The sequence below is a fragment of the Fusarium verticillioides genome, chromosome 2, assembly GCF_000149555.1.
Source record: "Fusarium verticillioides 7600 chromosome 2, whole genome shotgun sequence".
NCBI lineage: Eukaryota > Fungi > Ascomycota > Sordariomycetes > Hypocreales > Nectriaceae > Fusarium > Fusarium verticillioides.
Genome location: NC_031676.1, coordinates 3,764,792 through 3,784,292, shown reverse-complemented (window position 1 = coordinate 3,784,292; position 19,501 = coordinate 3,764,792). Strand labels below are relative to the sequence as shown.

At 48.5% G+C, this 19,501-nt stretch overlaps 7 protein-coding genes across 8 annotated transcripts; 5 read left to right on the top strand and 2 right to left on the bottom strand.

Moving 5' to 3' along the window:
- The first annotated feature begins 1,472 nt into the window (after positions 1 to 1,472).
- FVEG_03777 (hypothetical protein) lies at positions 1,473 to 3,931 on the top strand. 2 transcript variants are annotated; one of them, XM_018891405.1, is made up of 4 exons: positions 1,473 to 1,921; positions 1,971 to 2,611; positions 2,676 to 3,534; positions 3,590 to 3,931. In XM_018891405.1, the coding sequence occupies exons 1-4, from the start codon at positions 1,666 to 1,668 to the stop codon at positions 3,694 to 3,696; spliced, it is 1,863 nt and encodes a 620-aa protein (XP_018747914.1). In that variant the 5' UTR covers positions 1,473 to 1,665; the 3' UTR covers positions 3,697 to 3,931. The 2 variants fall into 2 exon arrangements, with proteins under 2 accessions (XP_018747914.1, XP_018747913.1); XM_018891404.1 differs by having other exon boundaries at positions 1,485 to 1,921; positions 2,673 to 3,534.
- FVEG_03778 (hypothetical protein) lies at positions 3,844 to 5,252 on the bottom strand. The gene has a single exon (XM_018891406.1). The coding sequence runs from the start codon at positions 4,929 to 4,931 to the stop codon at positions 4,062 to 4,064; it is 870 nt and encodes a 289-aa protein (XP_018747915.1). The 5' UTR covers positions 4,932 to 5,252; the 3' UTR covers positions 3,844 to 4,061.
- Positions 5,253 to 7,858: 2,606 nt separating this feature from the next.
- Positions 7,859 to 11,575, top strand: FVEG_03779 (hypothetical protein). Its single transcript, XM_018891407.1, has 2 exons — positions 7,859 to 9,339; positions 9,388 to 11,575. The coding sequence occupies exons 1-2, from the start codon at positions 8,317 to 8,319 to the stop codon at positions 10,738 to 10,740; spliced, it is 2,376 nt and encodes a 791-aa protein (XP_018747916.1). The 5' UTR covers positions 7,859 to 8,316; the 3' UTR covers positions 10,741 to 11,575.
- On the bottom strand, positions 11,238 to 13,251 carry FVEG_03780 (hypothetical protein). Its single transcript, XM_018891408.1, has 2 exons — positions 12,682 to 13,251; positions 11,238 to 12,631 (listed from the first exon to the last, which is right to left on the bottom strand). Exons 1-2 carry the CDS (start codon positions 13,057 to 13,059, stop codon positions 11,417 to 11,419), a joined length of 1,593 nt encoding a protein of 530 aa, XP_018747917.1. The 5' UTR covers positions 13,060 to 13,251; the 3' UTR covers positions 11,238 to 11,416.
- A 751-nt stretch (positions 13,252 to 14,002) lies between these two features.
- On the top strand, positions 14,003 to 15,161 carry FVEG_03781 (hypothetical protein). Its single transcript, XM_018891409.1, has 2 exons — positions 14,003 to 14,195; positions 14,242 to 15,161. Exons 1-2 carry the CDS (start codon positions 14,032 to 14,034, stop codon positions 14,957 to 14,959), a joined length of 882 nt encoding a protein of 293 aa, XP_018747918.1. The 5' UTR covers positions 14,003 to 14,031; the 3' UTR covers positions 14,960 to 15,161.
- A 213-nt stretch (positions 15,162 to 15,374) lies between these two features.
- Positions 15,375 to 17,791, top strand: FVEG_03782 (hypothetical protein). The gene is made up of 2 exons (XM_018891410.1): positions 15,375 to 16,337; positions 16,391 to 17,791. The coding sequence occupies exons 1-2, from the start codon at positions 16,064 to 16,066 to the stop codon at positions 17,539 to 17,541; spliced, it is 1,425 nt and encodes a 474-aa protein (XP_018747919.1). The 5' UTR covers positions 15,375 to 16,063; the 3' UTR covers positions 17,542 to 17,791.
- Positions 17,792 to 18,024: 233 nt separating this feature from the next.
- Positions 18,025 to 19,496, top strand: FVEG_03783 (hypothetical protein). Its single transcript, XM_018891411.1, has 5 exons — positions 18,025 to 18,096; positions 18,216 to 18,512; positions 18,570 to 18,669; positions 18,716 to 19,123; positions 19,173 to 19,496. Exons 2-5 carry the CDS (start codon positions 18,221 to 18,223, stop codon positions 19,366 to 19,368), a joined length of 996 nt encoding a protein of 331 aa, XP_018747920.1. The 5' UTR covers positions 18,025 to 18,096; positions 18,216 to 18,220; the 3' UTR covers positions 19,369 to 19,496.
- Positions 19,497 to 19,501: the final 5 nt, after the last annotated feature.

Genomic DNA, 19,501 nt, shown 5'->3' with positions numbered 1-19,501 from the left:
TCGGGGTGTTGAGATGAATACTCTCAAGATGTGAAGGGAGGAAGGCGAGGAATAGAGATGAGGAAGCGAGTAGCCTTACCAAGATCAGATTCGTTGGAAGTGAAAGAGACGTTGGGTCTCGTCTGAACTCTTCTTAAGGAACCTCAGGTGAAATTCAAAAGCTTCGAGCCACTAGATTGCCTTGGAATGTAGAGACGAATGGTTTAGGTTTGCTGGGGTGAGGATAGGGATGAGATGTTGAGTATCTTGTGAGTTGAGTTGGGTTGAGACGAGATTTGTTCATGTAAATTTTAATTTACTATGAAATGATAACAACAGAGGTCCAATCCAGCAACCAGATCAACACATACTTATAACCCCAAACAGAGCCTCAAGTGTATGCTCTCTTCCTTCCACTCCTTGTTGATAATTACTAAATGTTATGATTTGCCAGTTGGCACATGATAAGCATGCAAATTTGCCATATTCATTTTCAAGCTGCCCTCTCGTACTCTGACCCATCATACCATACTGAAGTTCCGAGTGCGACGGTGTGTGTGCTGCTCTAGCATACTGGTCGTGTCGTGTAATTCAATATCATGGTCCTGGGCTCTATCTCCATCTTGAGCTTCAGGCTCCGTGTAGGCATCAGCAATTACGTCAGCAAGAGCTCGATAGCCTTGAGAAACCTTCCTGACAATCTCATAAGTCCTAAAGCAATATTCCTGTGCTTCTAAGAGCATGTCTTCAACGTGATTGCGTTTCTTAATTCAAATTGATAATAGTTTAGATATCCGTATCCCCTGATGGATGGGCTCCCATGTGAAGTTATCATGATAGTCAGACACCATGATTGAAACTCAAAACCCATCAAGCTTAGTGATACGTCGGTGAAGTAGTTATAGGAACATTGTGTATGTATAGTTGTTTGTTAGTTGATTCTTTTGTACAAAGTGCAAAGTCCTAAAGTGACTGAATGGTTGGTTGTGAGGTGTAACGGCATAGTCCACGGAACTCCAACACCAAACCCAAAAATAATATCATTTCCTTACACTAAGGACGGTATCACAGCTTCTGTAGTAGCATGCGTATAGTTGGACATATTCATGAGCTTGCATTGTGTTATCGTGGCATGCGACATTCAGCTCCTGGACGGTTGCCTTTTTTCGAACTGCTTACCCTAAACTCCCTCCTGATCTGGAATCATTCTCGTCTCAACACCGTCTCGATAATGCTCATGGACAAAGATGAACGTAGTATTAAAATTAGTGTTTTCATCTTCAAACGTCGTCTAGATTCAGTTTCATATTAAACCGAGTTCTAATGTTAGATCAAGTACCCGCTCAAGAGCCAAGCGGACGAGTGACAGCCTCCCTATTTCGGCTTTCAGGGGCTTCCACCCCCTGCAGCCACTGAGTGGAGAGCAGCCCACCTTGAACCGTGCCTCGGATCGGTGGGAGCGGTCCCTTTTTCTCAACACCACTAGCTCCATTGGATCTTACCTACGCACCCCACGAAGGGCCACGACTGCATCAATTTCTCTACACGTGCGACTTGCTTTTATCTCTTCTCACGCTCGCTTTTTCGCTTCAATTCAATTCAGTCACTTTGCTGCAATTGCTCTTCTTCTATGTACTCCGCCATGCGCTAAGCAGTTCGTCGCATTGACCCAGGACCACCGCCATCATGGGTCCTCTAGCTTTCTTGAGCAGTCTCTACGACCATGATACTCTCGACACACGATTCACCACCGCCTCTTCCACTCCCTATCAGAATGTTATCGAAGCGCGATTAGATCCGAGCATAAAGAAGGACTCTGCAGCGAAGGAGAGGAGCAGAGCGCAGCCGTCAAAATGGAAGACGCCCGAGTTCTTCCTTTACTATGCCGTCTTTGCTGTGGCCATTCCTTACATGTTCTGGATCACATACGATGTCTCTCGAGGTACATCTCTACCGCTAATCTTATGCGACTCCAAGCTAACAAAGACCAGAAACTGATCCTCGATATCCCAAATTTAAGCGATGGCTATCCCCGGGTTGGATTCCTGGACGGCAGATCGACGTTTCTGATGCGCAATATGGTGTTTTCCGCGAGAACATGCCTTACATGGGCTCTCTTCTTCTTTTCCACCCGCTGTTGAGAAAGCTTTGGAACAAGTACAAGCCACTGCCCGAGCGAAGTCAGGGAGGACGCAACCGATTAGACCAGCGAGCATCATTCGATTTCTTATTCGCATTCATATTCTTGTTCGCTCTGCACGGACTTTCTGCGTTCAAGATCTTCTTCATCCTCTGGACCAATTTCCAGCTTGCGACCAAGCTTCCTCGACGATATGTTCCGGCCGCTACTTGGATCTTCAACATTGCAATCCTGTTCGCCAACGAATTGACCGAAGGATGGCGGTTCCGAGTTCTATTTAGCTTCATTTCACCCCCACAAATGGGCCTGTATAAGAACAAGATGAGGCTCTTGAACTCGGATTTGATGAACTTGGGAGCTCGCATGGATAGCACATTCCAAGGAATCTTAGCACGCTGGGAGGTTCTCTTCAACATCACCATTTTACGTCTTATCAGTTTCAACTTGGACTACTACTGGAGTATTGATCGTGGCAACTCTAATGCGCTCGAGGTAAGTCACCATGTTGCTTAGGAGTTGGGAATTATTTCTGATCATGCTCTGATGCTTATAGAAGAAGCAATTGGACCCAGCAAACCTCTCCGAAAGAGATCGTGTCAGCATCTCTGCTGAACCCCGAGACTTTACTTTCCGCAACTATGTGGCATATGCTATCTATGCGCCGCTCTACTTGACGGGACCCATCCTCACATTCAACGACTACATCTCACAGTCGAAGTACCGAGCTGCCAGCATCGAAACAAGCCGAACAATCCGATATGGTATCCGCTTCCTTTTGGTCCTGCTCTCAATGGAGGTCATTCTACACTTTGACTGGGTTGGTGCAATCAGCAAGGGAAAGCCTGATTGGAGTTCGTACACGGCAGCACAATTGTCAATGCTGTCCTTCATGAACCTCCATATCATCTGGTTGAAGCTTTTGATCCCTTGGCGTATGTTCCGACTTTGGTCATTGGTTGATGGGATTGATCCGCCTGAAAACATGGTTCGTTGTGTGAGCAACAACTACAGCACACAGCTTTTCTGGAGAGCATGGCACCGTTCGTATAACCGCTGGTTGATCAGGTACATCTACGTTCCTTTGGGTGGCTCATCGTTCCGTAACTGGCGGTCTACTGTGCGGTCCATTGTGACATTCCTGCTTGTATTCACGTTCGTGGCACTTTGGCACGACATTCAGCTCCGCCTGCTGATCTGGGGCTGGCTGATTGTTCTTTTCATGATACCTGAGTGGACTGCGGCGGCAATGTTTCCCAAGAGCAAGTGGGAGGACCGACCGACAGCATACCGCATGCTCTGCTGTGTAGGCAGCGTGGGCAACGTGCTCATGATGATTTCAGCCAACTTGGTTGGCTTCGCTGTTGGGCTGGACGGTTTGCAGAGCATCATCCATAGCATTTTGCATGACTGGTCAGGTATGTGGCACGTCGAGACTCTGTGGAAGCACATCACTAACACAAACACAAACAGGGCTTATTTTCCTTGTTACAGCGTGCTCTTGTTTGTTCGTCGGCATTCAGGTCATGTTTGAGATTCGTGAGTCAGAGAAGCGACGTGGGATTTTGGTAAAGTGCTAGACGGAGATTTTCTTAGAGGTAACGGCGTGACGGATGCATGGGCGTTGTACATATACTGTGATACTATTACTAGCATAAGGCTCAAAGACAGTGAATCATTTGCATGGCTATGAGCAAGAAAACATGAGGCTCAAAATACTGCTTAGACCGGAGCTGCTCATGCACAATTGGAAAGGTGTCTTGTGTATTTTGTGAGGGTTTCATTATTGCCATTAACTATTAATAATTAACACCGTTTTGTAATATCTTGCGTTCTGGTTAAGTGTATCCTTGATGATCGCTTTGCTTGATTGAGAAATGCCCACACATGACGCCCTACGTTGCTCTCCAACACTCCGTGTTCCCGACAATTATGATAGGCAAGCTTAATACACCCTGTCCTGTGCTTCGGGATGGTTTCCGATAGCGTATTTGTTGCCAGAAGAAGCCAGCTCAATGTCATTGGTGTCGGCAGGCTGCTGTGCAAACTTGCCATCCATACCAAGCTTCGTCTCCGTCAGCCACCGTCGAACCCAGATGACGCCCCAGACAATGCAAAAGATGATGACGATTCCGACCGCAATTCCGAGAATGTATCCCGCAACAATGCCTCGTCCGCCCACCTCGCTATAGTCTAGGAAGTTGTATACGTAGAAACCTTGAGTCGCGCGGGTGAGGTACGCAAGGGCAAGGTACAGCGCAAGAATGAGGATCAGCCACGCAATGTGTATCCATTTAGGGGGGTTCGTTCGGGGAATGACGATTTCGAAGAGCGCAAACAGGCTGTTCAAGCCGTGCTGGCTGATGTTACTCCAGGCGTTGAACTTGACAGGAAACCAAGGCCCTTCGTACAGAACCACCCAGTATACTATCGTTACGAGGAACGGATACGTGACGATGGTCGAGTAGAACAGCGCGTGAAGCGCCTGCAGCGGTCGCGGGAGCTTATCGAGCAACGCTCGGCCTCGAAGAGCGTACGTGGCGGTATGAACAGCCGCGACAGCAAAGTAGAAAGCGATGCCCCAGTACGTCAAGATGGTGAAGTAGCTGAAGGACCTGCGGACGTCCCTACAGCCGCCGAGTTCGCCGTGCGTGCATTCCCAACCGATGATGAAGAATCGCGTAACGAAAGCGTATAAGCTGATGACAGCACGGAAAGCGAAGAGAAGCCAGGGGCTCAGGAGCCAGGATGTTTCGAAGCGATTGGAAGGATCCCAGAGATCGTGGCCGAACCTAAAGGGGTTCCTGATGGCCATTCTTTGATTATTATTATTTCGGTGTAGGGAGAAGCGAATGACGATTAGGTACGTTGTGTTGGGTGTAGGACCCTGCACGCAGTTCAGCTGGAGCTGAGGTGACAATATTTTTCCCAGGCCCAAGGGATGTGGCCTATGGCGACAAGGAGGTTTAGCCTGATCGGGCAGTTATCGCCATGAGAAGCTTCACTTGGGTCTTGGGGAAACTCATATAAAATTGCACTTGAGAATCTTGCAGATATCGCCAATCTTAAATCTTAACTTTGTTATTACTCCGTGAGTGCACTCTCCGAGATATTCGGAGGTTATGTCGTATCTCGTGCCATGTTCGTCTGCTGATGGAAGCCATGGCGCAGCTCTAGTTAAGCATGTGGCTTGGCTTCTAAGACACTCCAGACTTTTATAAGGGTTAAGCGATTTTATGAAAGGATTAGTGAAGATTAGAAGAATGTGCCTAAAATAGGTCCACGTTGTGTTGTATGTGCTCTTGTGATTTGCCGTTAGAATGTCTCTTGTGGCGTTTTCATCTGGAAATGGGGACAGATGTCTTTCAGCAGTCTCAAGACTCCAAGCATGCTCCATGATTCAGTCACGGAAGCATACATCCATCTGTCACACAGTCACAGATTCAATTCAGCCTGTAATCTCGTATATTATTTATCAGAGATGAGATGAAGTTGTATACTGTAAACGGAAGCTCCCGTCAGATCAACGGCCTGACAACGGGCAAAGCCATTAGCGCTTGCTACTGAACTCTATTAAACTGCCGATAACAGGAAGTTCCATGAATTGGGAGTGGAGGTTAATTGGTCTTGTATATCTGACACGAGGCCATGAGGGTCATGCCCCTGAACAAGCATAGCCCAAGAAATTCTCCTTCGAGTTATTACCGTTGGAGAAACTCGACTGGAATGTCGGTCAGCGATTGAGTTTTTTTGAGTTTGATATTGAGTGGGCAGCAATTCCCGAAGGTCTCCAGCTGAATGGAATTGCTTCTTCCCGGATGCTGGTCCAGTTGATGAGCCGTGCGTTCTTAGGACCCTTGCCTGTCTAGCCTGTGCAGCCTTGGTAGGGTTGTGTCTCTTTATGGCTGAGTCCTGTGAACCCTTGGCATTCCTCAGGTCGACTGTACCTTCGATAGCTGCAATTCTCTCCAGAGGAGACACCCAATGGCGATATCATAGATCGAATCGCAAGACCTCTGAGGCGCTGTATCCACCAAATCACTCAACTTTTACCAAGTTCCCCCCGTCTAGAGTCGAGTTATTGGCTGAGGGGCCCGACCAACGTAACACGCAACATGGGGCCTCAGATGCGTGCCCCTGAACTAGAATCGTCCTGGACAGGTAAACCGTGTTGCAGCCTCCGTTAGTATCGTGACTTTAACGAGGCAATTTCAATGTCTGCAATTGTCAGGCGCTTTACATCGGTAGACCAGAAAATTAGCCTTCTGATCGGCTTGGCGGGATGGCGACATTGTCGATAGGGCGAAGCGCGGTAAGCTACGAATGTATTATCGAGGTATGCAAATGGGTCTCATTGTCTTGACGTTTTACAAGTGATTGGCCTGTCTTTGTTCTGCTCTCAGTGCTCTGTATGTATGTATGTATGTCGCCGCGTGGCTATTATAAGCCACCCGTTGAAAGGGCCACGCCAGCTTCTGCAAGCCGAAAAGGCTAACAAGGGAAAGTGGGAGGTTTCGAGGTCTAGAACTATTGATCGGCGCTGATTTTGGGCTTGCTACGATTTCCGTGTTGATCAGGTTTGCCCAATGCACCGAACGTTGTTCCTGTAGGGCTGCAAATTGAAAACAGAGCCTTGCTGCCAACAACTCCGTGTATTTCCCTAATATCTCCCTCTTTGCGCCTTTAATAATACATGAGTAAGGGACCTCATTTCTTGTCATGATTGCAAATGCCATGGATCTTTAGGTACTTATCATGTGGCAACAGCGTTAACCACTACGAGCGTTAGCCAGGTACATGTAAAGTCTATCGTCTATTCCGCGGATTTCATCGAGGCTTTCAGCCGCCCACTTCGGGCTTGAACTAGCCACAGGGGATAACGTGTTCACCGTGTTCAACCTCTTTGCCTCGAGTGATTGGGTCATCGACAATTAATAGATTCAACGCAATTAATGTTTCCCATCGGCGAATCTTCCAATTGCAAAATCTCATATCAAAAATATCCAGTCAATCCACTCAGAGCCCAACTGCAGCCCAGTCCAGTTGAGCCCCTACTGTTGCAGTGGGCCAATCCCGGTGCCTTCTTTTCAGGGGGCGTCTAGGGCGTCAAGGCCTGGCCAGGAACTGCCAGGGGGCGGCGCGATGGTACCTGGACTTTAGCGGCTGCTAGTGGTTGCGCTGTTCGCCAAGAGCATCCGGCCCCGTTGTTGATGGGTGGCTGCTGCTGGCGTGGTTCAGAGTCAGGGGAGGCCCAGAGACACGGGAACAGCACAAGACGAGACAAGCAGAGCAAGACAAGACTCCTAGAATTTGTTACTGGTCACAGGCTAATGATGGAGAAGGAGGCGAAGCCGAGACAGAATGGTAACCTACGTACCTAAGCAGCTAAGGTAGGCAGCTAGGTGAGGAAGGTAGCTTCAGTGGGTGAACCACTGATGAGGAGGACATATCGCATCGACCGATTCACGATTCTCCCTCATCTCGACTTTGGGCAGATAATTAATTAATTACATTACCTTCCGACAACGTCTATCCTCGCTGTAACTAGCGGACCCTTCAGCGCTTCCATTCTTTTTGTGGACTCTACAGTACGCCTACCCCGGATTGTCAACCCGAACCCCCCTCCACAGCCAACAGCAACAATTACGCTTGGCTCTGGGCGGCCTTTTGTAGGTAGCTTTTATGTCCCAGTCCCTGATCTGATCAGCTGATGATCTCTCCCCTTTGAAGACCTGCGCTACAGATAGAGCTGCGACCTCTTTCCAGCTCCCACTCTCTCCCGCAGATCTCTAACTTGCTTAGTTTTGCGATTCAACGTTCAACGTCCATCTCGCTCGACTAACAACCGTTGTATCGTTATTGTTACACCATCCGACTCGACTTCAAACACCGTGACTCATATTTTCCATATATTTTTTTTTTTGGTGCCATGGCTGTCGCTGTCGCCTGAATTACGGCTCTAGGCGGCGCTTCCACGATGCGATAGATTCAGCCCCCTCCTTTGTCTCCAACTACTTCCACTCGTTCCTCGATATCTCACGCTGCACCACATCGTCTTACGCGCATATTCGCCCAACCTCATTCTCGATTCGAGTCGCACCGACGTTTCCAACGCCTTCTCCTTGGCTACGCGCCTTTGTGCTTCCCATAAAAATCCCCTTTAGGAGGCTTGCCTGTAACCACTCACATCCGCCGCCTCCATGATGACCTCGGCCATTAGGCCTTCGTCACAAGTGTCTATTTCGGGCAGTGGCACCACTACCACCATGGCCGCCAGCCAGCTTCAACCGTTAACGTATGACGGGGGTGAGCTACGAATCGTCCTTGTGCCAACATCCGAAGATGGAAACGACGCTCCAGAACATGACATTGGAGGATCAGAGGTCGACCGCCGTTTTTCGTCCGACAGTTATAGATCATATAGAGCGCCGAACCAATCCATTCCGACACATCCTATCCCGTCCTTACAGGATGCCTTCGCCGAATCTCTGGACGAAGTCACATCCGAGACCGAAGGACCCGGTAAACCTAAATTGCGAGAACTCGATGCACAAGGTCGTCGGGGAAGATTATTAGAACAGGCTGCTGAGGACGAACCATTCGACACATTATGGCGTTATCGACCTGGACAGCAACAGCATGAGATGTACAAACTCATCTCACAGATTACATTTGGTGTATACCTCTTGCTCAATAGTTTGGCTGCCGATAATAGTCAAGTCGTGACTATTCTTCAAGGTCACATTGATGAGGTTGATGAGTTTCTCGAGGTGATGCTCGAAGACTTTGCGCAGGCTCACAAGGATCTCACGGAGCGCATCGCTCTTCTTCAGCTTCCCATGGCCAACAGACAAGCCTTCGAAAACATGCTTGAAGATCGGGCCTTCAGGGCAAAGATTCTTGCTGGGAATGAGAGAATCGACCATATCCTGGCACGAACAAATGCTGCCATGAAGCAATGGGACGACGATATTGATGCCGGACTTCGGTCTAGTGAAGCTTTTATGGAATGGCTCAATGAACACAAGAATATTAAATGGCCAGAGTCCGAGCCTGATCTGGACAGTATTTACCGGGCTATGAAGGGCAACGCTGATGGCTGGCTCAACACTTTCGATGACTTGAACAATCAGGCACAGGATCTGAACGGATTGGTTATTAAACTCATGACTATCGTGGCTGAAATGGAGAAGACGGCTGGCGAGGTCAGCCGCAAGACCTGGGTAAGTTGGTTTCGGCCTTGCTTCTTTCCTGTGCTAACGTGTTGAAAGGCAACTATCCCTCCGTTCACTATCCCCGTCAACGAGCCAAAGTCTGAAGAGTCTGCTCAAATCTCCTCTCCATCGACAAGATCCAATACGAAATCACTTACGCCCGTGGCCAGCATTCGTAGTGGTGAGAGTCATCGTGCATCTCAAATGACGCAAGGCGATCCTGAAGTGAATACTCTCAGTGATTTCCCTCTTCCTGGAGGCACACCCCTACTACCACCCACGACATACCAACGCGCGAGCTTTAAACCTTCCCCGAATCTGAGCACCTCGACTTCTTCACCTAGGCCTAATATCAGCGCAAGCGTGTCGCCCTCATCTTCTGGGCCCAACCTCAGTTCTACATCCCCTTCATCTGGCGCGACTACTCCCAGGGCGTCTGTTGCAGGTGATACAAAACAGCCAGAGAGTGATGAACCCGATAACAGTGATGCAAATAGCGGGTTCGACGATGGGCCTTTATATATCCTTCAGCCCAAGGTCTACACTCCAAAATCCGCCGCGGCTCCTGTGGCTCCAGGTCCCGAAACGCCTCGTTTCGAAGAAAAGAGCCAAAGACGAACTATAACACCTTCTACTATACACATTCCTGCTCCCGAAGAGGTTGAGGAACAGACTCATAGACGAACGCTCACCCAGACTGTTCAGGATGCAATGGGACTGCAGAAGCGGACCTCATTGCGGCAACGAGTCTCATTGAAAAAGAACCCGCCTGAATCGATTCACATCCCTCCACGCACCTACGCCGAGCCACCACCTAGCCGCCCATCTCCCTCTAATACCGCACCCCGTACGGCTAGATCTCATGCGCCCGATTACACCCTTGGCTCTGATCTTGAAGTACAGCAACCTCATCGACTTCCCAGGGCGATCTCACATGCAGACTTCTCATCAACTCAACCCCATGTCCCGGTGATGCCTTCACCTCACTCTGAGCATCACCAATTCTATCATAATACGATCCCTGTCCGTGCATCGCCTCACTCTCCCCTACAGCAGAGACCTCATACTGCCGGCCCAGCAGATGTCCAATATCGCCCCTCAGGATACTTCCAAGGTCATCAACGTAACCAGCCTTCCCGGATGGGTGGTATGAGTACTCTCAGCAGCGTTACAACAGCGACCTACGATGATGCCGCCACTGTCACTTCACGAGCTACTACCCAGGCCGGAGGAAAGCGAGTTAAGAAGAAGAAGAGTGCATTTGGATGGCTTAAGAAGGCATTCAGTCTCGATGAGGACGAAAAGGCAGATTACGAGGCACGCAAGGCCATGCAGTACCAAAACCAATACAATAACCAGTATTACGAGGGACATAGTCCCAAGTTTTTGGATGGAAAGAGAATTCGGTAATGTGGGCAAATGAGGGATTCTGGATAATTGAGCTTTTGACGCGGTTGAATACTCGATCAAAAGTGTCTCCTATTTCACGCAAACTTCATTTGCGAATTGATACCCGGCGACGACGCTCGCCTGATTTTGCGCATAAGCGTTCCTCGCTCATTTACTTTGTCACTTGGGTGCTCTCAGCATTACAGCACAGCATCTGCACATCTGTTGGAAATATCATTGATGGCATCACATTCCTACGAAAATTTTCTTTATACTTGGCATGCCAGATTCTTCGGCCAGCGATGAAGGCGTTATCTGGTTTGGGCACTACGGTTAGGAAGATGCTTAATCTATCTTGCATCTTCATGTTTTTTAGGACGGATTTGGCGAATGCCATTTGATGGAAGGGACGAAGTTGGATGTTGCTGAAGGATCTATAAAAGAGTTAAAGCCTGAAATGTCACGATCATGGCATTATCAGTATATTACAAATTTACGTATCAATGACCACAGATCAGTCTCTGATAATCAATGCTTGGAAGTGAAATATTTGCTGTAAGCATGTGTGGTCCGGTGAAGATGGCTCATATATTTACCCTGCTATGGTAGGATTGAACTCGTATACTCATATGCTTGTAATAATCTATGCCTCTAAATGCAGACCAGAGCAATATCATTCAGCGAGTCTCTTGACCAGCTATGCAATATGTTCTTCACCAAACCCATAGCTCTTAACGCGACTAAAGAAGAATGGCTTGTCATTCTTCAAGCCAAACTCGCCCCAGTCATCCGTCAACTTATTGTAGCTATAGAAGCCACGCCAGATAAGTTTGTTGTTACGGGACCCCTTGCCAGCACTTCGCATAGAGAGATCCATGCGGTACATGTACTTGGATCCTACGCCCTCTGTCTCAATGAAGACATCTCCCTCTGGATCACGGTCACGATCATGCCTGCCAGTAGCTGGACCGGGCCGGTCTGTGTCAGAGCCTTCATCACGGTCAGCGGCGGTGGAAAGGCGCCAGCGACCCCGGAGAGCGAGTGCCATGACGGCGGAGGGGAGATGGGGCTGTGCAACGCCGCGGTGGACGTTGAGTTCTTCGCGAGTCAGGTGGTGCACGACATCTGAGGGTTCGGCAGTGCTGAGAAGGCTGATGAGTGTGCCGTCACGGAAGAAACGGAGGTATCGATAGTAAGTAACAATATGAATGGGACTGCCCCACGTAGGCTGATTAGTAGAGGCTTGTCCAGTGCGTACATAGTTGACTGTGGAGATGTAGCAACCATTGAAACGAATTCGCGGTCGTGAGCGCAACAGCTGCACCCAGGTTGGGTACACAGAGGGTATAAGAGACTCCGTAAAAGCAATATTGGCATCGCTTCTGCGCTGCGCAAGCTCAGAGGGGCTGATTACAAAACCATCCTGAATCTCAGGACCTTCTTGTTCCTCCTCTGGCAGGTCGTCCCACTCAACGCCCTTTTCGAAACGGTATATCTGCGAGCTGAAGCCGACTTCTGAACCAAGAGCTACACGGCGCCAGATGCGCTGCTCTGACGCAACGAGGTATGCGAGACGCTTGCACACGCGAGACAAACGGGCGAAGTCTCCGAGATCTGCGATTGCAACGTCGCGGAGGATGTGAATGAGGATCTCATCGGGAAGATCGGCAATAGGACATGGTGGCTCGGGCATACCCTCGATGGGAGGAGGGGCAGGCTCGATTTTCAACCCGGAGAAGCTAGCTATGAGTTCGCCTATGGGTAGAGGCTTTGCTTCTACAGCTTCTTCTGGTTTAGGAGGTTGAGGAGCCTCTGGTGCTGATGCTTTGGTAGCTGTTGGCGACGCGGGCCGCGGAGCTGCTTTTTGGGGGAAGTGCTTCTCGCGATATCTCCGATCGACACCATTGTCAAGCTGTAGGCAAGTCAGTAGATTTTCTAACGAGCTGGATTGAAATCACATACTCTGTAAGCCTTGCGGTAAAGCTTGAGACTATCACCCATATTACCCTGTTCCTCCTTATGCATCGCCTCCTCAAAATGGTCCAGAGCAGAAACGAGTTTCTTTCCCTTTCGATCATGATGAATATCCTGCGGTGCTTGAGCTACAAGTTCATCTTGATCGAAAGCACGGCTTTGCACATAATCATCGTCACCGTCATCCGCTGGCGCAGGTACGTGCTTATGTGGCAACGATGAGATAGGACCATGATGAGGTCGTCTCGACGGTCCAGCCGGAGCCTCAGCAGTTTCCGGGTGTTCATTCCTCGTTCTTAGATCTGAGATCCATTTCTGTCGGAAAGACTCGAGTTCCGAGTCGAGCTCGTTTGTGTTTGATGTCATGATGCTCCTCTTGTCCGTTATGTCCGAAGTTTATCTTAGAAGCGATAGGTTATTTATTACAATAAATTCATTATCACGTTAAAGACTATAAAGAGTAATTGTTCGCCGATTGAGTCAAGGTGAGAATGAGGGAGATTGATTATGAGCAGGGGTTGGATTTGAAGGTGGTCGATGATAAGTCGTGATGGATGATGCAAAGAGCACGAATAGAATACTGTGGTTCGCCGGCCGAGTCATAATGGGCGATCGATTACGGTGGATGGATTCGGTTAGTGTGGTCAAGAGACGGTGAATGGGCATTACAAATCCAAACGGTTGATCAACACATAACGATGTTTAGGGCTGTTTAAAAGTGAATCTAGGAAAACCACCAGGCTTTCCACTTATCCAAACCATTTAAAGTATATATGTATAGAATCGGGGCGTTGTGGTAAGAGTGGCAGTTAAGTATCATACAAAAATGCTATTTTGATGCTTATTTGCATACCCTATACCTGAGCGTGTTCTTGTTTGCGCTCACGTCTTTCCTCTGTGCTAGCTTAAGCTTATAGTACCTAGCTACTGATTTTTAAACTTGATATATGATTTGACCTTAAGTAGAATGAGAATGTGGTCAACATTATATACTTACTGCTAGTATTAAAGCGTTGAGTTGACAAGAACGAGATCGCTTCGAGCTATCAATCAGCCCACGATAGCATGAAGTTAATAGACATACATCCTCAACTCTGAGAAACTGGTCGATCAAGAAATCTCGATCCGCTCTAGGGGGACATCAGGCATTGATTGGTGTTATTACCCCCTTTCTTGGAATTTATCGTGAATTTCGAGATGATCGCTTTGTAATCCCCAGTCTTCAGCGTCATCGAGCGTCATGCCAACGTTGTATTGTAGACGATATAAGAGCTCGCAGTGGGCACATGAAAAGAGATAACTCGCCATTCAAAGAAACTTACTATAACGATTATCGAAATGGACCGTGAATTTTATACAGTCTCTCTCGACAATGGTGTCAGCATTGCTTACACTGATACCAAGCCTGATGGGAATGAGAAAGGCGTAGTGGTCTTGATTCATGGATTCCCTCAGACTTCGTATCAGTTTCGAAAAGTCATTGGTCCTATCTCCTCAGCTGGGTAAGCTTTATCGACCAACAACATGCCAAATACTCATGCCTCTCAGATATCGTGTGATCACCCCAGATTACCGTGGAGCTGGATACTCGCACAGAACTCAGACAGGCTTCACCAAGACAGCCATGGCATCCGATATCCTGAAACTCCTTGACCATCTCTCTATCAAAGATCCGGCCCACATCGTTGGTCATGACATCGGCGGTATGATAGCATATACCTTTGCTTCACGATATTCCGATCGCACAGCATCTGTCATCTGGGGAGAATGTCCCCTCCCAGGAACTCAAGCTCACGAGGATACCTGGAAAATACACGGCGTCCAGCACTTCCACTTCTGGTTCCACCAAGTTCTCGATCTCCCCGAAGCTCTCGTCTCAGGTAGAGAGGAGATCTACCTCGGCCACTTCTACGACAAATACTCGTACAACTCATCAGCAATTACCCAAGAAGACTTGAATTACTATGCCAAGATGTTTAGTCGTCCGGGTGCTCTACGCTGCGGTTTCAATATATATAGAGAGTTTGGGAAAGATTCGGAGGAGAATCGTGAGTGGGTTGCCAAGTATGGGAAATGTAAAGTGAGGGCGTTGGGTCTTAATGGCGGGATGAACCAGTTCAGTGAGATGGCTGAGCAGATGATGGGAGAAGTTCATGAAAAGGGGACTTTTAGTGTTGCTTCGGTGCCTGAGAGTGGACATTGGATTGCAGAGGAGAATCCTGAAGGGTTTGTGAAGGTGGTGCTTGAGTTTGTTGGCAAGGAGTAGACAATCGGGTGAGAGATTGATAATGAGAGATTGATAATCTTATCATAACGATCAGCAGCCAAGTGTGCTTAACGTTATACTCCACAAGATCTTCTGCTTGGCTTTAGAAAATACCATCGTAACAATTTAGAATTTCAGTAGATAGTAGCATGATATTTCTTATATCAAGGGATCTGAGATTCGATTTATTCATCATTTTGTCAGTTACAATACGCATTCTTGATCCCTGAACCACTGACATAGCTCACTGAAGCTCTAGCAACCCTTTTGTCCAAAAGATATGCATCGAGCCAATCAAAACCCTCCGTGACATCATGCTACGGAAATCTGCGGCTCACACAAAGCCCAATGACCGCATACCCACGGTACGTACCTCACAGGGCGCAAACCGTTTTTTTGATGCACCAATCCCCGATGCTCCGACCCCGGGCTTATTAGCAAAACAATGGGAGGCGATACCGCCATAAGCTTTTTGTTTATTTGCTTGGTAAGAAGTGAATGCGATAAGATCATTAAAGAGCAAGCTATATGAAATATTCATGAAATAAGGAGAGAACATCGTTGATTGACTTATCCTCTTTCTGGGTCGCACTATCAAAGCGCAATTTGATCGAGTGCGGTACTAGCCGACCGACCGACAGACCGAATCGTTTTCTCCTACTCCGGCCGGCCTCGGGGATTTCGTCCGGGGAGTCTGTCTTTTTCTTTTCAATTCCACAGCAAAAGACACCTTTTATCAGTCAACTTTCGGCATTCAACCTCCAGTGCGGAACTCTAAAAAAAAAAAAATGTCAACATCGCAAACATAACGTCTCATCGATTGGTTTGTTCTGGTCCAAAAGGGTGCTTTTTTCTCTACCATTAGATCGCTCGCCACTACTGCGAAACCTCTCCACCAAAAAACGCTACCATCGAGTCATCGTCATCGACACCTCAGCTTGCCTTTTCCTTGTCTCGACAACCTACCTTACACATATCTACTGCTCCTTCTCCCTCCCTGAGACTTCAGTACTCTTCTTTTTCATCCGACGTTGATCTGATTCTCTCGCCAATTGCTCGACCATGAACTGAGGAGAATACGTATATACTCGACTTACCCCAATAATGGCCACTGTCGGCACAAATCGCCCCAGTGGCTACGACCACCACCACAATCACAATCACCACCAGAACCCCCTCCAAGCCGATGACGAGTTTTCGCTACGACATATGATGGATGCCGAACCAACGGGCCCCAACGACGGGAGGGATATTCTCAGTGGGAGTAAATCAATACCAGCGGCGGGAGCTGGGGGTAGCAATAATGGAGTTGTTGATATCACAGCGACGCAGAAGATGGTGTCGGCCATGTCGGGCAGTTTATTAACATCATTACTTGGTAGGTATCTCTCTTCATCCTCCATCAGACTTATGCTAACCAGTGTTGCACAGTTACGCCCCTCGATGTCGTTCGCGTGCGACTTCAGTCGCAAAAGGCTCCTCGATCGACCGTAGATTTCTCTAAACTCGCAATCACTACCACCTCGCTCTCCCCCGCCCAAACCGCCGAACTCGGTATCACATCCTGCTGCCGCGAGGTCTTCTTCTCTGGTGGCAACGCCGAATTCTGTCTCGCTGCGCCTAGGATAGACGGTATCGTCGCGCCTCCAGCACCCGCCGAATGTGCCGTTGAAGAGGTACAGCGCCGAACCTTTAGCTCTACTTTTGACGGTCTGCGAAAGATTGCCCGCAATGAGGGCGTTACGACTCTCTGGCGAGGACTATCGCCCACGCTTGTCATGGCGGTCCCCTCGAATATTATTTACTTTACCGGTTACGATTATTTGCGATTTAACCCGAAGAGTCCATTTTCGCATTTCTCTGATACCTCGGCACCTCTGACTGCCGGCTCAGCTGCCCGTGTGCTAGCAGCCACTGCTGTGAGCCCGATCGAACTTGTCAAGACGCGAATGCAGGCCGCTCATGGCGCATCGACGACAAATCACCTTATGGAGGCTTTCGAGAGTGTGAAGGAGATGGTGGGAACACATGGATACACTGCATTATGGAGAGGCTTGACATTGACCCTGTGGCGAGATGTTCCTTTCTCAGGTCTTTACTGGTGGGGATACGAGTCGATACGATCACGACTGACAGATTATCGTGAGCAACGCCATGGTCACTCATTGCCATTGGAGGAGGACCTGTCCGAAGCAAGGAGACGGTCCCAAGTTCAGGAGAACCACACCGAAACCTTCGTGGATGCCTTCACAGCTGGTGCTCTATCGGGAGCTTTCGCCTCATTTGTCACAACCCCTTTTGACGTCGGAAAGACACGAACACAGATCTACCAAGACAGTTCCAAAAAGGCCAAACATAGCAGCGCCAGCGCAGTAGCAGCCCCCGAGGAGCGCAGTATGGTACGCCTCCTCTGGCACATCTTTAAGACCGAAGGAGCCTCAGGACTATGGAAGGGATGGATCCCACGAACCCTCAAGGTTGCTCCAGCATGCGCCATCATGATCAGCAGCTACGAGGTGGGCAAGCGAGCGTTCCGCGGAGTTAACGAGCGACATCTTCACAGCTCCAACGACCGTTCGTGATGAAAACGAACAGTATGAACAGGATGGAAAAAGGAAATACCCCCAAAACGACGGAGAGGAAATAGATGAATTTGGCGTTATAGGGGAGGAGGTGAAACAAGAACTCTTCTCCTTGGAACTGGCAATTGCTGTTGCGATTGGTTTTCTCGGTTTCTTGATGATAGACGGAGCACTGTACCAAATATGAGCGATAGATAATAATTGTAAAATATATGTAAGATCAGATATGTTAGCACTATGAGTTGTCCCTATTTCGGCGTGACTGTTCATAGTATAGTGCCACAAAGTCCTCCAGGTGACTTCCGATTCTATGAAAACGTTAGATGTAAGATATGAAGAAGTATATGAGGATCATCGACATGGAATTGATTTCTTGCGAGTTTTAATTTCTAGGCATCTGAGCCCAGAGTTGGGCAATATTCAGTTATCGAGGCCGCCATTCACAACGAAAAGTGGGACTTTGAAGACTTCAATCTTCAACATTTGGGTCTCAATATCATCGGACTTGAACGAATAACTGCTTAAGTATAATAGTGATCAATTTGAAATTTCGAGGTACGACTAAATAAGATAATACCTTCACCATTCAGTCCTCAGGCCGTCACGCTTAACAACACTTTGAACTCATCAAATTCTTCACATACCATCCACAAACTCACTAACACTCGTCATAGTAATCATGTACACACTCAACTGCGCCGACGGCCTCTCCCTCGGCAGAGATGTATACGCCCTCGACATATACAGGACATCCGTTGGTCTCGCTTCTATCTCATCAGACCAGTTTCTCTCTGTTCTCGACCCGACTCGTCTCTCTGCAGGTCCTCAGCGTCGTCTGCCCACTCAGCACGGCAACTTGACCACATTGCAAGTGTTTGATAGCAATGCTTCGATTGTGTGTACTGCTGGTGAGAACGGAACTGTTGGTGTGTGGGATTTGAGACAGGGTGCGAATGTTGTGCAGTTTCAAGGTGAGTGACGGATTTAAATAAAGTAATTGGCAGGAGAGTTGCTGATTGTGAGTGTAGCAAGCCAAGCTCCTATTCTATCTATGGCTTGTAGTCTTGACACACAGACTATTGCCGTAGGAACAGAACTCCAAAACCACACAGCATCCATCCATCTCTGGTAAGCACCCTCCCTTCTACGCCAAGTTCCTCTCTAACAACCCCAGGGACGTCCGCTCAACACCATCATCCAAAGCACACTACCAAGAAGTCCACAGTGACGACGTAACAGACCTATCCTTCAACCCCTCCAACCCAGCTCTTCTCCTCTCCGGCTCAACAGACGGTCTCGTCAACGTGTACGACACCCGGGTTGCAGATGAGGACGATCTCACAGTACAGACCTGCAACGTCGACGCTTCTATTCACCGCGCCGCATGGCTTTCAGCGACAGAAGTAGCTGCTCTCTCCCACGATGAGCGCTGTGCTCTCTACGATGTCAGCGAGGAGCACGCAAACGGCGATGCCGTACAGGACTTTGGCGATATGAGATCTGTTCTGGGATGTCAGTACGTCGCTGATATTACGCCCAAGATGGATGGTAGCGGAGCTATTCTCGGTGTTGGAGCTCAAGAGTAAGACTACACTCACCCTTTTTGTGAAATTGATGTTAACGTTGTGTAGTAAACAAGGATTTGAGCTTGTCTTCCTTGCTAAGAACCCCAATGGCGAGGGATGGGCGCTGGATCGGGAGAACAGTGTTGGCTTGCCTGGTGCTCATGGGGAGGAGATTGTGAGGTCTTTCTGTTTCTTTGACGAGGCCCATGTGGTGTATACTGCTGGTGAAGATGGGAATGTGAAGGCTTGGAGACCCAACTAAGGAGAGAAGCTGAAGATAAAACGAATAAACAATGGAGCGATCAACGTATGCGCTATGGCTGTGCTTCTGACATATCCTGGCTGAGGTAAGTGGATTGGGAAATCATAGGTTTGTCCCAGTTTGTTCATGTGGG